This window comes from Ursus maritimus, unplaced genomic scaffold (assembly GCF_017311325.1).
Source record: "Ursus maritimus isolate PB19 unplaced genomic scaffold, ASM1731132v1 scaffold_20, whole genome shotgun sequence".
Lineage (NCBI taxonomy): Eukaryota > Metazoa > Chordata > Mammalia > Carnivora > Ursidae > Ursus > Ursus maritimus.
The window spans coordinates 34,434,949-34,448,577 of record NW_024424453.1 but is presented as its reverse complement, the minus strand read 5'-3'; the positions used below and the strand labels follow the sequence as shown (position 1 = coordinate 34,448,577).

General features: G+C 39.1%; 1 protein-coding gene across 4 annotated transcripts in view; it reads left to right on the top strand.

Moving 5' to 3' along the window:
* SATB1 (SATB homeobox 1) overlaps positions 1-13,629 on the top strand; it is a 98,915-nt gene that overhangs the window by 64,027 nt on the left and 21,259 nt on the right. For all 4 annotated transcript variants that reach the window (XM_040636856.1, XM_040636854.1, XM_040636855.1 and 1 more), the window contains one exon: positions 3,790-3,924. In XM_040636856.1, coding sequence (XP_040492790.1) covers positions 3,790-3,924 — 135 coding nt within the window. The remainder of the gene's footprint in view (positions 1-3,789; positions 3,925-13,629) is intronic.

Genomic DNA, 13,629 nt, shown 5'->3' with positions numbered 1-13,629 from the left:
CATGTTTTTAAGATCTTACGTGCTCATAAAATGGCTTCCCATTAGCAGTCATCTTTTAAAATACTAGAGGACTTTTTAAAGACCATATTTGGAAAATAATTACTCTTGTTCCTAAAAAGAACAGAAAGAAAAGTATAAGAAGATGGAACCATGATATTCATGACAGTGTTAATAGATAAAAATTTGAAAATGGGGACCATTTTCTGTCACCAGTAAGAATACCTCAAAATAGCACCTTTCTGATATTACATTACCAAGAAAGCATGTATAGTTTGCATACCTTGACAGATAAGTTCAGGTTGGATTTGTAAAATGAATGACAAAGCCATTTGCTAAAAATTAGATCTTAATGAGCCAGATTTAGCAAAGGGCCACCAAAAAGCAGATCCAGCGTGTCTTTAAAAAGTTAGAATTTTTCCAAATAAAGAAATCCTGTATAACATCATGACTTCAGTGCAGTGCAGTAGTTTTGAAGATAAGCATTAGCATTAGACAGACTTCAGTTTAGATCTCACATTGCCTTATGGGTAAATTCTTTGCTTTAGGAGATTTTCTCAATTTTAACATGGGGCAAATAATAATCCTTAGGGCTTTTGTGCAGGTTAGATAAAAAGGTAATAAATGCCAGCCTTTGTTATTAATCATAATTATTATTAAGACTACATCCAACTGTAATTGCACTTGTGTGTGTGTGCGTGCGTGTGTGCACGCGCATGAGTTGTGTGTTTCCGGACAGTGCCTCCTCCCCCAAGGAACGGTATGTTTCGCAGTCAGGACCACAGTAGGGTTCATTTCGTGCAGCACGGGGGTGGCATCCAGCATGTGTATGGGATGTAGAGTTCATTTTCTAATACGGTTTGATGCATTCAGCAATCCAGAAAGAAACAAATAGAATTTTCGTGGAAAATTTGTGTCCTGCACAATTGTAGAGAACTATAAAGCTGACCCTGGTGCTTGCACCCTCTCCTGCCGTGGGAGGGTGAATAGTAGAAGCTCCCGATTCCTAACCACTTCCCCGGCGCCGCCGTAATGACGGAGTAGTACACCCTACCTTGATAAAAGCTACTCGGAAAGCAACTGCATTTATTTTACCTCCTGTGCTATTTGCGGAGAAGAGCTGAAGAGTAGTTTGTTTTGCCTGGAATGAACTACTTTATGAATTTTAATGTGTGATATAATATTAAAAGCTAAACCAGGATTAAAGAAGATTTTTTTTGTACTAAGCTAAAATAGTACTTAGTAGAGTGAGGTATAAAAGATTTTTGTTTCCATTTTTACCTGGGGAAAAATTCAGCTTTCATATTTTTGAAAAGCTGTCCAAGTCAGTTCCCCTTAAGCAATAGCTTGTGTTTAGGAAAAAATGTGATTCCAGAATTCTAATAGCTTATCTATGATAAGATGCATATCTGAGCCAACAAGATGATAAAGTAGAGCTTTTCTAAATATTTTTAAAATGAGTAATACAGAGTTTCTTACTTTATATTTTAAAAAATTGTTGCCCTTTTTTTTAAATTTTAAACGTTTCATGTGTACGTCTTTTCCACTTTTGATTGTGTTGGCTACTAGGAAACAGTTATTTGATTTTTTTTTTATGATTTGAAATTCTTGCTTTTGGGTTCAAGTTGCAGTTGCTTCATTAAAAAAAATTAAACTAACGAAATTTTTAGAAACCAAATCACAGGGTTGAAACAAATGATTATAGCCCACCTCAAAGATAAATTCTTAAACATAGTTTTTACAAAAGAATGAAAATTATTATAAAAACATAGTGAAACAACAAGTTTCCAAAGCCTGCTCTCTTAACTATTGCTAAGCAGATTGCTACCAAGGAACTATTTCTTCCAATGTACTGGACTTCATGCCCCCATTTCCATAACATTCAATTTTCAAAGCGATTGAAATGGCTTTTCTTTTCTCTTTCATTTAAACAGTGAGAAAAATAGGTATTAAAAGAGACCCCATGGGGTGATCAAATCTATCCTTATGCCTCAAAGCAAGACCACCCCAGAGCAAAGTTGCGAATCTCACCAAAGCAACTTTGTAGGCAATTTATGGTAATGCGTTAACTCTTCTGGCTCCTAAAGTGGTATTTAGCAGATTATTGCCTCAAAGCCCTGTGTACGTTCTTAGTGGCCTCCAGTCGTTCCTATACCTCCGTGAGTGCCCTTGCTTTCTGGAGCCTCCGAGCTTGAAGAGGGACTCTGGAAACTGAGCCTACACACTTGCCTTCCCCGTCTCCAGCTTAGAGGTTAGCAGGAGCAAATGAGGCCCCAGCAATTGGTCACTTGTCCTGTCTTACTTTCTGTGTGCTCACCTGGGCCTGTGGTGCACCCATTTCCCCCACTAGCCTTTCAGTGCTTAGAAGGGTAGTGTCGAGGTGGAAGGATCTAGCTGCCTCCTCCAGACAGCAAGAGCTGAGTTATTTTGCTAACTGGCCAGAAGTTAGAAGTCATGTTTTAAAGACTCCTGTTTACTCTCTTAAGTGCAGAGGGTCGAATTGCTTAGGATAACCTCTGCCCGTCTTTTGATACCAAATACTAGGGGGAGAATGAAGTAGACCTGAAAGACTGTAGCAGGACTAAAAGGGTATATCATTTCATGACAAAAGAAATCATTCATTTATTCCAAACTGGACTTCATTGTATATGCGAACAGAAACCTGGGTTCTGGAAAGAATCCTAAGAAACATGGTCCATAGTGAATCATCTGGCTGGAAGAAACAAGGGCCTGCATCTGTGGTAACTTTTTGTTTACATTTTCACCACTTTCCTAGTGAAAAAGCAACTACATAGTTCACACGTAAGTCTTCCAGGCTGGTTCACATTAACTGCATAATAAAAATTAAATTTAGAGTTTTAAAAATTAATAATAGTATCAATAAATTTTGAGGATGAGATTTTATTTTTACCCCAAAATTTTGTGTCATTTTACTGCTGATACCTGCTTGTCATTATTATCAAAGGCACTGATACTAATTCTTTACTCAAGAGTATTCATTTTGCATATATTTATAAAGTCACTGATTATATAATTTGTGTAACTTACAGTAACGTTCTGTTAAATATCGTGAAACATTTTCTTATTGTCTGGTTCCACAAGTCAAAAGGAAATAGTTATGTACAAAGGTGCCAGGAAAAGATGAAATAATTATACAGAACAGCTTGGACATGCACGTGTAAAATGCAACCAGCCTTTATGATGATTAAGCAAAGCACTCTACCTGTTTCATGGATGGATAGAAGATTTAAATATGCAGCTCTGCAAATGGCTTTGTTATGGAAGATTTTTTAAATGAAACATAAGCGGAACAGGCATAAAAAAAAAAGAGTCTAAAATTAAAAAGGCCATAGTATGTAATAGCTATTAGTGATGCAATTGTCTATTAGGCACCGGCCACCCAGTGAAGATACAGCACTGGGCATTATGATTTTAATTGTGAATTTCCTTTGTTAGAATTGCAGTGGACAGTAATTGGGAAACAATTAGTTTAGGGTTTTCAAGTCTTTGGAACTATTCTGTTTTCCAGAAAACTTACTTTATGGCGTTCTAATTCCTGTATGTCAGCTGGCAGTTGCTGTCTTATTACAGATGCAATCACCTGTGACATTGGGACTTTCTTAATAACTTAAGCAATCTGATCTCGGGGTAATAACTAATGTTGAACGACTGCACTGTTGATCACCTTGATCGTAAAAGGAGCAACAGTGTCCAGTTTGGATGCCGAGCCTGAAAAGCTTCAACACAATTTGGCCAATGAAAAATGACAGTCATGTTCAAAATGTTTTGTAGGTGAAAACAGCTACGATTGCCACTGAGAGGAATGGGAAACCAGAGAACAATACCATGAACATTAATGCTTCCATTTATGATGAGATTCAAGTGTCCCAAGCACTGTTTGCAAAGGTTGCAGCGACCAAAAGCCAGGTAAGAACCTCGGTTAGGCACTGACAATTTGGATCCACGATGCCCGTGAAAATTTCGTTCAGAGGGGTGTCTGTTCTCAGTATGAACCTGCATCACCAGAGGGCACGGTCTCCAGGACTGTTGACGGAGCTCTGTGATGAAACCAAGTGTTGTTGAGATTCGGGTCGCAGATACGTGGTTTTGTTTCCTCCAACACCCACTCTCCTGACCAGGGATTTCTCAGGAAATCTCGGGGTCAGTTAATAGTTGTTTTCCGAAGAGTATCGTAATGTATAGGCAGTTTCTCAAGGTGGTCCATTGTACTGGTACAAGTAACTGGAATTACTATTGTTTCATGATTGCTCAGATGACCTTGATTTCCATCCTAAAAGACTACAAACATAATAGTTTTTTCTGTTCCAACTCAGGCATCCACAACTATTAGGCACACTTACTAAAACAAACTGGCATGCCCGCCACACGTATCTTTGCCCATTCATGACCTTACCTTTCCCATAGGTAGACGCTGTATAAGCCATACAGGTTGAATGACAATTAGAAAACCTGCCCAAATTTGATGAATTATAAATGAATACGGTTGAATTGGAAACGTTACAAGTCCCTACCAAACAAGTTAAAAAAAATAACAAAGGAGAGAGAATGCAGTCCTATAGCAGTATAGTGTTCAGATATTGAAAATTTATGCTCATCAAAGCAGGGTCATCTATAGGAACAAACTTAGAATTACTTATAAATCCTCGTTCAAAGCCAAGAATACTTTTTAAAGGACCGGAAGAATATTAAACTGTCTTCCCCTTTACAACAGTATTTGGTAACATTATCAAGGTGGGAATTTAGAGGCAGTCAAGGGCTCAGGTGAGATTTTAACAACTTGCCATTTTAAACAGATATATTTTCCTGATCATTAATGAACTCTCCTTTATAAAAGAGCCTGGCTGCCGTCAACTTCTGGTAGAAATAGACAGTTCTGAGAGTATTTACAGTAAGGTGCATTTACTGTATCATACTTTTTTTTTTTTTAGCTCTTAAATTTTTCTCTATCAGAGTTAATAGTGGTGCTTGATAGGGGTTTGCTTTAGAAAAGGTTGTTCTTATTTAAGTTATAGGCTGGATGAAATACTGAAGGGATATCTTGGAAATGTTATATAAAAATGATTAAACTCAAGCTGTGGACTGTAAAAATTATAGCCTTATAGGCCACATGCCTGCCTACCCTTCAATCACTGTCAAAGTGATAATTTCTACAATAATATGTTTCTTTTATTGTGAGATTCTAAACATCAAGTGCTGTTTAAACATTAAACTGAATTGTTTATGTTAGTGCTGTACTCAGCGTGTCATACATCAGGCCACCGTAATCTCTCATGGAATGTAAAATTCTGTCATGAATCATGGCTTGTATATCGGAAATTACTGTAATTTTGATTGGAAATTACAGGGCTCTTGAAATGTTTCTAATTATGATAGAATGTTAGAGCCGCTTCAAACCTGTGTGCTTCTTCAGATGTCTTCATTTACATGCCAAGACTATGCATTAAGGAGAAATGTCCTGCTCTCACTTTGCCCCTCACCCACCCACCCTGCACATTCTTGTTTTGGCTATTTAGTCTAATTATGATGAGGATCTCGTGTTCAGTCGTATATTATCTTGCCTCTCTTTCTGATCCTGCATCTTTTCTGACCTGTCCAATTAAATTTATCAAGAATCACAGACTGTATTGTTACGGAGCCAAACACTTTCTCCAAATCCTGAAAATAGAGAAACAGAGAAAGTAGACGTGTATTATTGTAATAAGGGTCAGCCTTAAAACAAACAAAAATAAATATTAAAACTTTTTGATAGCTGTCATTTGATTGCTTGTCATCTGTCACTTACTTTGGTGACATTTCCTGCCTCCCCATTTCCTTTCTGACTACAGCGTAGCTCTTTTCAGTTAGCAGCCTCTTCGTTACCTTGATTCTTTCTTTCTTTTAAACGGCATCCCCAAATCTGCCCATCTGGCCTGAGTTACCGATTTGGGAGCTGTTTAGTCCAGAGGCAACGATTGGTCGGTAATGTCATGTGAGTGATGTTCCGGTGAGTTTTTTAAACATGCTTGCTGTGTGTACCCCTGTCCTACAAAGCTGCCCGTGAGTCTCTTTCAACAATGTTGACTGGCAGCTTCTCTGTCTCTGCCAGGATGGTGTGTTTCCCAGAACCCCTAAAGCTCTTAGCTAATCCCCTCATTACTGATTAAGAAGGAATCCAAGGAGCCGATTGTTGGCGGTGGGGTCAAGCATACTGGTAACTTTCATTCTTTCGGATAGTTATTCCTAACTACTAATACCCTGTCCCTTCCTAACAGAGGATGTTTTGTACTTTTCCCTTTGTCGTTCAGTTTAGTGTCAGCACCACCCTCAGGATGAAAATAGGTAGAAAGATTGATGATTACTTAAAAATAAGCAGTCCAAAAAGTGTGTATGTCACGGAGAGAGGAAGTCAGACTTAACAAGGGAAAGTAGTCACTCGTTAACTTCTGTTCTGCCGTAATTTTTGTGAAGGAAAGAGAAGCACTAGCAAACAAATAAACAAAATCTTCAAATCAGACTGACCTTCCCGTGGTCAACATTTTTAACTTCTTAAAGAGTTACTTACTTCTGAGATCAGTATGTGCCACGGCCTGTCAGAGTGAGGCAGAGGTTCCTGAAAATGAAGCGTGTGTGAAGAGGGAAGAGCTGGAGTCGCCTTTATCTCAGGCCGGCCGGCGCCGTCTGCCTCTGGCCCTCGCAGCTGGCTTACTGTCCAGCGCCATCTTTGTGCTAGGCCCCGCCGTGCGTTATGTACGACCTACATTTAATTCTCAGAGTCACCTGCGGAGCTAGCCTGGCTTTCCTCATTTTATACACGAGAGTCACCAGACTAAGAAATAGTAGAGCCAACCCCAATTTCTCGGTCCTCTTCCTCTGTCCTCCTCTTTTAGTATTTCCTCAGGGTTCTAGGCGCTTCAGGACTGAAGTGGTACCCTGCTCTGGGAAAGAGGAATTAGGGGTGTTGGACTAACTGATCGAGGAAATGGCGGGAGCTTTCCTTTCTTCGTTGACATTTTCAATGGACTACAGGTTCTTATCAGCACAGGGTCCTAGAAATCCAGGCTTTTTCATGTCCAGTTGGGGTGAGGGGAGATAACATGGTGTAGAGGACTCCAAGTAGGCTATGGTCCCGTCTGTATCACTGGTGTTATAATATTGAGAAATTACTTAACCTTTTTGAGCCCAAGATTCTTTTAACATGGGAGAAGATCGTATGCTAGAATAGGTGCAGAAGAGCTTTTAAATTATACAGCACTCTACACAAATGGATAACGTCTTATCACGTGCTAAGCGAGAGGCTCAGACCGCTACACAGAGTGACTTATTTATTATCTGTGTACTTATCTCAAATATTTTTCATTTAGACTAAAGGGTAAAACTTTAGGTAGGTATCCTGAGTGGCAGGCAGCATAATTACTTTTTGAAGTTTCTACAGTCCTAGAATATTATGAAACTAGACACATCATAGTCGTGCTATGTACTGACTAATGCACGAAGTATTTTCAGTAAAAGAAACCAACTCTGTGGATTCCTCCATTTCACATGTATTCTGTCTTCTCTTTGATGAGTAACAGAAATGAGATTGTTTTTAACTCCCATAGAAATGTCTGAATAAAATATGCAAGTAAAAACCGAAGGTAGGCTACTTTTTGTGCTTGGGTAGGAAAGCAGGCTAATGCAAACTTTAAAAAGATGATATGCTTTCAACATAATGTGAACAGCTACAAATGAATACACTTTATATTCTGGGTATTCAAATAAGCAGCAGTTTTTCCAAGTGAATCATATTGGAATTTTATCAGACATTTAGTCTGATAACATTCAAATAATTATGAGAGCAGAATTCGCTAATTTTACTGTTTAAAAAAAAATAGTTGATTTGGGTAATAACCATTACGGTATCAAGGTTCAGTTACTGTTCATTGGTTATAGTGTTTTCATATGGGAGATGGAAATGGAATTTTTTCCTTAATGGTGGCAGATGTTGGAATCTAATTTTATTCCACAGCAAGCCTCCGGAGAGCTCTGAGACTTAAGGTGTATGTCCAGCAAGGGGACATTAGCAGCGCCATAGGCGTCGCCTTGTACATCGAATTGTTACATTGATTTCGTGTCTGCAGAGGTGTGGCTTGCAGACGCTGTCATGTAGGAGTAAAGGCTTTGACGGAGCAGCGCTGCATCCCCACTTGTGTTTAGAAAATGATTTCTCTCTAGTGCTTTATTGAACGGGGTATTTCTTCTAGGTAAAGTGGCTAGATGATGAAAATTCTATTTGACTGAACATAGCTGAATATAACCTGGCAATCTCTACCCCACCAGTCCCGTAGAGTTACAGGACCCTGGCTGCTATTACTTCCGCTACTGATAGGGATGGTTTTAGTGCTTTAAAAAAAAAAAAGAAAGAAAAGAAAAGTGGCTTTTGCCTCTGCAAAGATAGCACAACCAGTGGAAGAGAGCAAATAATTTAAAGCCTTTTGCTTTTCTCCATTCACTTTTCAGACCCTTTTGTCATTGAGATTCAAAGCCTTTAGTGAGGGGGGGAGAAGAGAAGGGAGTGGGAGGGAGAAGGAAGCTTTGGGGCATCTTTTTGGCCTTTAGCCTTTGGGTTTGGAAATCCTTCGAGGGTGATTGGAATGTCTTAAATTCAAGTAAGATGATGTGTCACGAATCAGTGGGGCTAGAAATGGGGCAAAAAATGTAATTTTCATTGCTGGGAACAGGAATGTATCGTGACAAAACCCAGGGAAAAAGAAATCGCGGAACCATGATCTCACCCTGTACTCCAGCATGGTAGTGAAGGCATCTTTTATTTGGTTAGAATTAAATGACACTTCAGGGAAACTGCACTTTGAAGCTCTATGCTGATTCATGCTTTTGGAATGTTCATGCAGCAGACTTTGCTGCAACACGATTTCACCTGTGTAGCTCCTGTGGAAGACACAGAGGAGGCCCCTGCAGATGTGAGAGTCACGGTTTCTGTTATTTCTGGTGCCACATCCTTTTCTGGGAGTCTGTGGAACAGTCGTGACATATTGTCCTCATTGCCCCTTCTCTTGGGCAAATAGAGTTTTCTTCAGGCAGGGTCTGGGGAGAAACCTGCCTCTTTACACACTCTCCATCTAGTGCTTTTTTTTATTTTAGTATTATGATGATGATTATTATTTTATTTATATTTTTTACTGGGGAGAGGTGACTTTGGGGAGATGCAGCTTAGATTTCCCTGAATTGGCTTTCCTGGCAGAGGAAGGGCCAGAGAAGTACTATGAGGGGAAAGCAAGGAGAGAAGCAAGACAACACCAGGTGTAACCTGCCCATACACACTTTAACACCCATGTGGGAGGCCCCCGTGCTGCATTCTTGAGTAGGAAGGGTGCAGAGTTCCATTCATCTCCTGATTAAGGTGTCCTGTGTTGGTAACCACCTAAAAATCTCTTATGTCTAAATACTGGAAATCCATATTGGATTTAATTTTCTAAAATGCAGACCTATCTTTATATTTCTGGTTGGTTGCTATTGAAATCAATGATTTTAAATACACAAATATTGACATACTCTAACAGTTTAAAGGGTACACGATTGTTACAGTGTTTTAAGAGCTAAATTTGTGGATCTGAATATCAGCCTGTCTACATTTTAAACACAAGCCTATATTTTATAAATCTAGGGTTTGATCACGGAGGCCCAGAATTATTACATAGAACACTTGTTCATTATATTTTGGGCTAGAAAATCACGTAAAAGGGATGTTTTTCCTTCTATACACTCGATGCTGTCTATTTTAAATGAGTTAGACGGGAGGTTTTCAGTTACCTTATTGCCACTTCCAAATCATTTAAAATTTCACTCTTTTCCTTTAAATTTAAAATTAATTCCCCCAAATCATATAAATACGTTTTCTTCATTGACCCACCTGATAATTTAACTGTTACAAATATAGTCATAATTCATTAAGCCCATTTTCTCCATGTTGAGAACATGTCGCAGGAAAATTTTAGACAATATTTGAAAGGAATCAGTTTGTGAATATTGGGCCAGCTCTTTAAAGAGGGTCATCCTATGAGGAAGTCCAAGGAAGGTGGTTACCACAAGGGTGGGTCACTTTAAAGTAGTTCAGCATACACGTTCTAAAGCCTGAGTCTACCAATTATGTATCTATAGAGCCTGCTTTAATCGGAAGCCACCTTTTGTCCTAAAATGTTAGGACAAAGTTGAAAAGTGTGGACAAAGAATATTCCATGGGAGTTACTCTTTCTGGAAGCTCTTTCATGATACAATCAGTTTTGACAGGTGTTGAGTGAGTTCTTTAGGACAGGCTCAGGCCTCCACAGAATGGGAGCAGGGAAGAGAGCAGGCCCATGGGGTTTAACTCAAATGGAACGTAACTCGCTTAAACTTAGCACGTAACTGTAACACTGATAGAATCCTTCGACAGACTACCAAGTTGAAAGGAAAAGTGTTTTCTCAGAAGTCTCAACAGTTGTCTTTTATGTTTTGGGTAGTAAAGGTAGGTTTTATTTTAGCTTTATCATTCTTTTTTCCCCATATGAGAAAGGAAAATAAAGGCCCTATGAAATGAATGAACTATGAAAATGCATTTATGCAAAATGACAATAGAAAAATAGCCCTGAAAGAAACTGCACCATTAAAATTTCACATCAGTGAAAGGTGCTAAGAGAAGGATGGAGGAAGTTATGTGGCTAATACGAATCTCAGGTGGATTTTTTCCTGCGCTGCCAGAATGCCTTCGGTATCTTAAAAAGTAACCTTTAAGATTATTCATTTTTATAAGTACAGTTGTTAAGCTTTTACACATGCAATTCTTTTGCATGACAAAACACAACAGTATCATAGACCACTCCTGTAAAAATAAGTGCATTTTAGAGATTAGCAGAAATATAGTCCTCCTGTAATTTATCATGAAATACCTTGTAAAAATACAAGTTCCATCCTCCCGTGGAGTTGCCATACAATTATTAAATTGATGAAGTTGTCTTTTTTCTGAGTCTTAATTTGCTTCTGTTGTGTGTTAATAGAGAATCTATTCTCCTCTGATTGCTTGATTCACCAACTCCAGTTGCCTTTGTGTATTTTTTTAACAATTCCCTTTTCAACCAGTATGCTTCAGGAATTGGGTTTAAACACACTGTTTCATAAACTGCCAGCCTCCTCGGCCGCCTCAGTGCCTCTGATTCCGTAAATCAGATCATAGGCAGCATGCTGTCATATAATAAGGTGTCTGATCCTTATTACCAGTTTGTTGATGCACAGACTCCTTCAAATTGACCATTGCAACACATGGTTTCCCCTGAAACTAGCTGTGATAATTAGCGTGGTTCTAATGAGACAGAATGTCACTGATCTTGTGCTGAACTGTCGAGTATCGGCGCTACGGATGGGAACTGTCAGAGCCTGCCATCTGTGACAGCGCTTGGCATATTCCAGGGGCAAGGTAGAGCTTGCTCAGTAGAGTATTTTCAAACAAATGGCCCTTTTCTTGATGAGGGCTCTGTGTTCTGCTCAACTGGAAGAATGTTCGCCCCCAACTCTGGCCTGCGCTGCACGCCTTTGGAGATCCAAACGCGTATAAACATTTAAATCTCTGTTCTGTGTTACGTAAGAAAGAATCTTTTGTTTAGCAGGTGAATTCTAAGTGGCATTCCTTCCCCTGATTTTTGTCTCTCCCAGTGGCCCCATATGGTCAGTTAATGGCAAAGCAGTCATTTACAATACTTCTCCCAATTTTAAAATGGCCTTGTTTAAGAGAGATTTGTTGGGAGTTGGGATGGCTCTTGGTGACGAAGCAGTCTGCTTTGATGGAGAGGAAGGGGAAAGGAAAGAAATAGCCCCGAATGTAGCGCAGGAATACCCAAGCTGAACAGAAGAATTAAAATGGACAGGACGTTTAGAGCTGTGGGCTCCAGAGAGAAGTAGAGATTTCTTTTTTTTTTGCTAGAGTAAAAGTCCAGCGCTGCTTATCATTCCAAAATATGCTTTGTTGCTTTTTATTTCCTCCTCTCTGGCAGACCACACAGGGCTTGTTCTGAAGAACATTTTCACTAATCTGATCAGGCAGCCAAATACGCCGGGAAAACTGCTTTAATGATCCCACTAATTACCTCAAGTCAATATGAACTGTATTATTAGACTGAGGGAAAATATTCCATTAGGTCTCCCCCTTGGGAGTTTCTCCGCTTTGTGATGTCACTGAAGCCTTCACCCTCTCGCTTGTAATTAATTTTATTTACACACGCAGGCACGCACAAGGTCACACCTGCACAACCGGCGCTGGCCAGGGAGCTTGTGGCACTCCGGCTTAATCAGATCTGTCATAATTACCATTCTGCATGTTTCTGACACACGCTGTGAAATATTTCAATTTAACTGCCGCTACCAGCACAACCAGATGTAGTGCGAGTGTGGCTGCATTGGAAATATTATTCCTCAGGATAAACTCTCTCCTCCTCCTTTTTCCTCCCACCCCCCCCTTTACAGCTAATGTGGCACAGAAGCTGATGTATCCTGTAAATCTTGAATGCAGCGCTAGATTGATAACAGGCGATTAGACAGTTTAACCACAAACAGCTTGTTCATTTTTCACAAATGAAAACCACATGTGGTGTAACTAAAATTTCAGGCCCTTTTTTTTTTTTTAAGAGTTGGGGTATGGATGTGTGTGTGTTGAAGATGTGCTTAAATAAAAATAAAATACAATGAAAAGAAGTTAAGTGTCTGTAAAAATGGAGAAGTTGCCTAGGCTTTTCCAGGTTCTTTTATCAAAATCCTCATCAAATCCCCTTTTTCCACTTTCACCAAAACTCGAATGAGAAAAAGATTCTCCACTGGGCTTTCTGTTATTTTCTCTAAGATTTATTTTGGATGCGGGAGATGATATCCCTCTGGTCTACCCCTTTGTATTTTTTTCAGTGGTAAACCTTTTATTTGAATGTAAGTTCTGAAAGCATATTTACTGTTGGGTATGTATAGTTTTTTAAAGGTCAGTCTCTTTATTTTTTAAAATGAAAAAGTTGATAGTTTAGGCTTTATGGTCCCTATCCCAGACAATTCAGAAAGAAAATGGACCCAATGAGGAAATTTATTTCTTAGAGATGTTTGTTGATATGCAGAATCAGTCTGAAAGGTAGAGTTCAAAACCAGTGAATTCTGTTTCCACAGAAATTTTGGAGATAACCTGGCAGAAAGTACAGGCCCAGTGGGTTACCCTATAAGGCCAGAGTTATCACCAGTCTCAGAAGAATCCAGCCATAAAAAAATTAAAGTACTGGAGCCATAAGAAGGCAAATAAGCTGGTAGAAAACTAAAATTAAGAGAGGAGAAAGAAATAGGATCAGTGGTGATTTAGAACCGTACCTCTAGAGAAGATTCACCACAATCCACTTTAGAGAACATTTAAAACTATAGCTATAGCCTAGTTGAATGTCTTTTAATGCCAAATAAAATACACTCCTATTCTTTTATCTTTATTTTTGTTTTACTACTTCAGTTATGAACCTCTCTTGGAAGCGTCCTAGGATTCTGTGGTGATTCCTGTTATCTGATAAGAGATGCCATTTCCCAGAGACTAGTGGGTTTGTTACCCTTGTTCCCTTAATTCATCGTGTCTTCCTTCGTTATTTT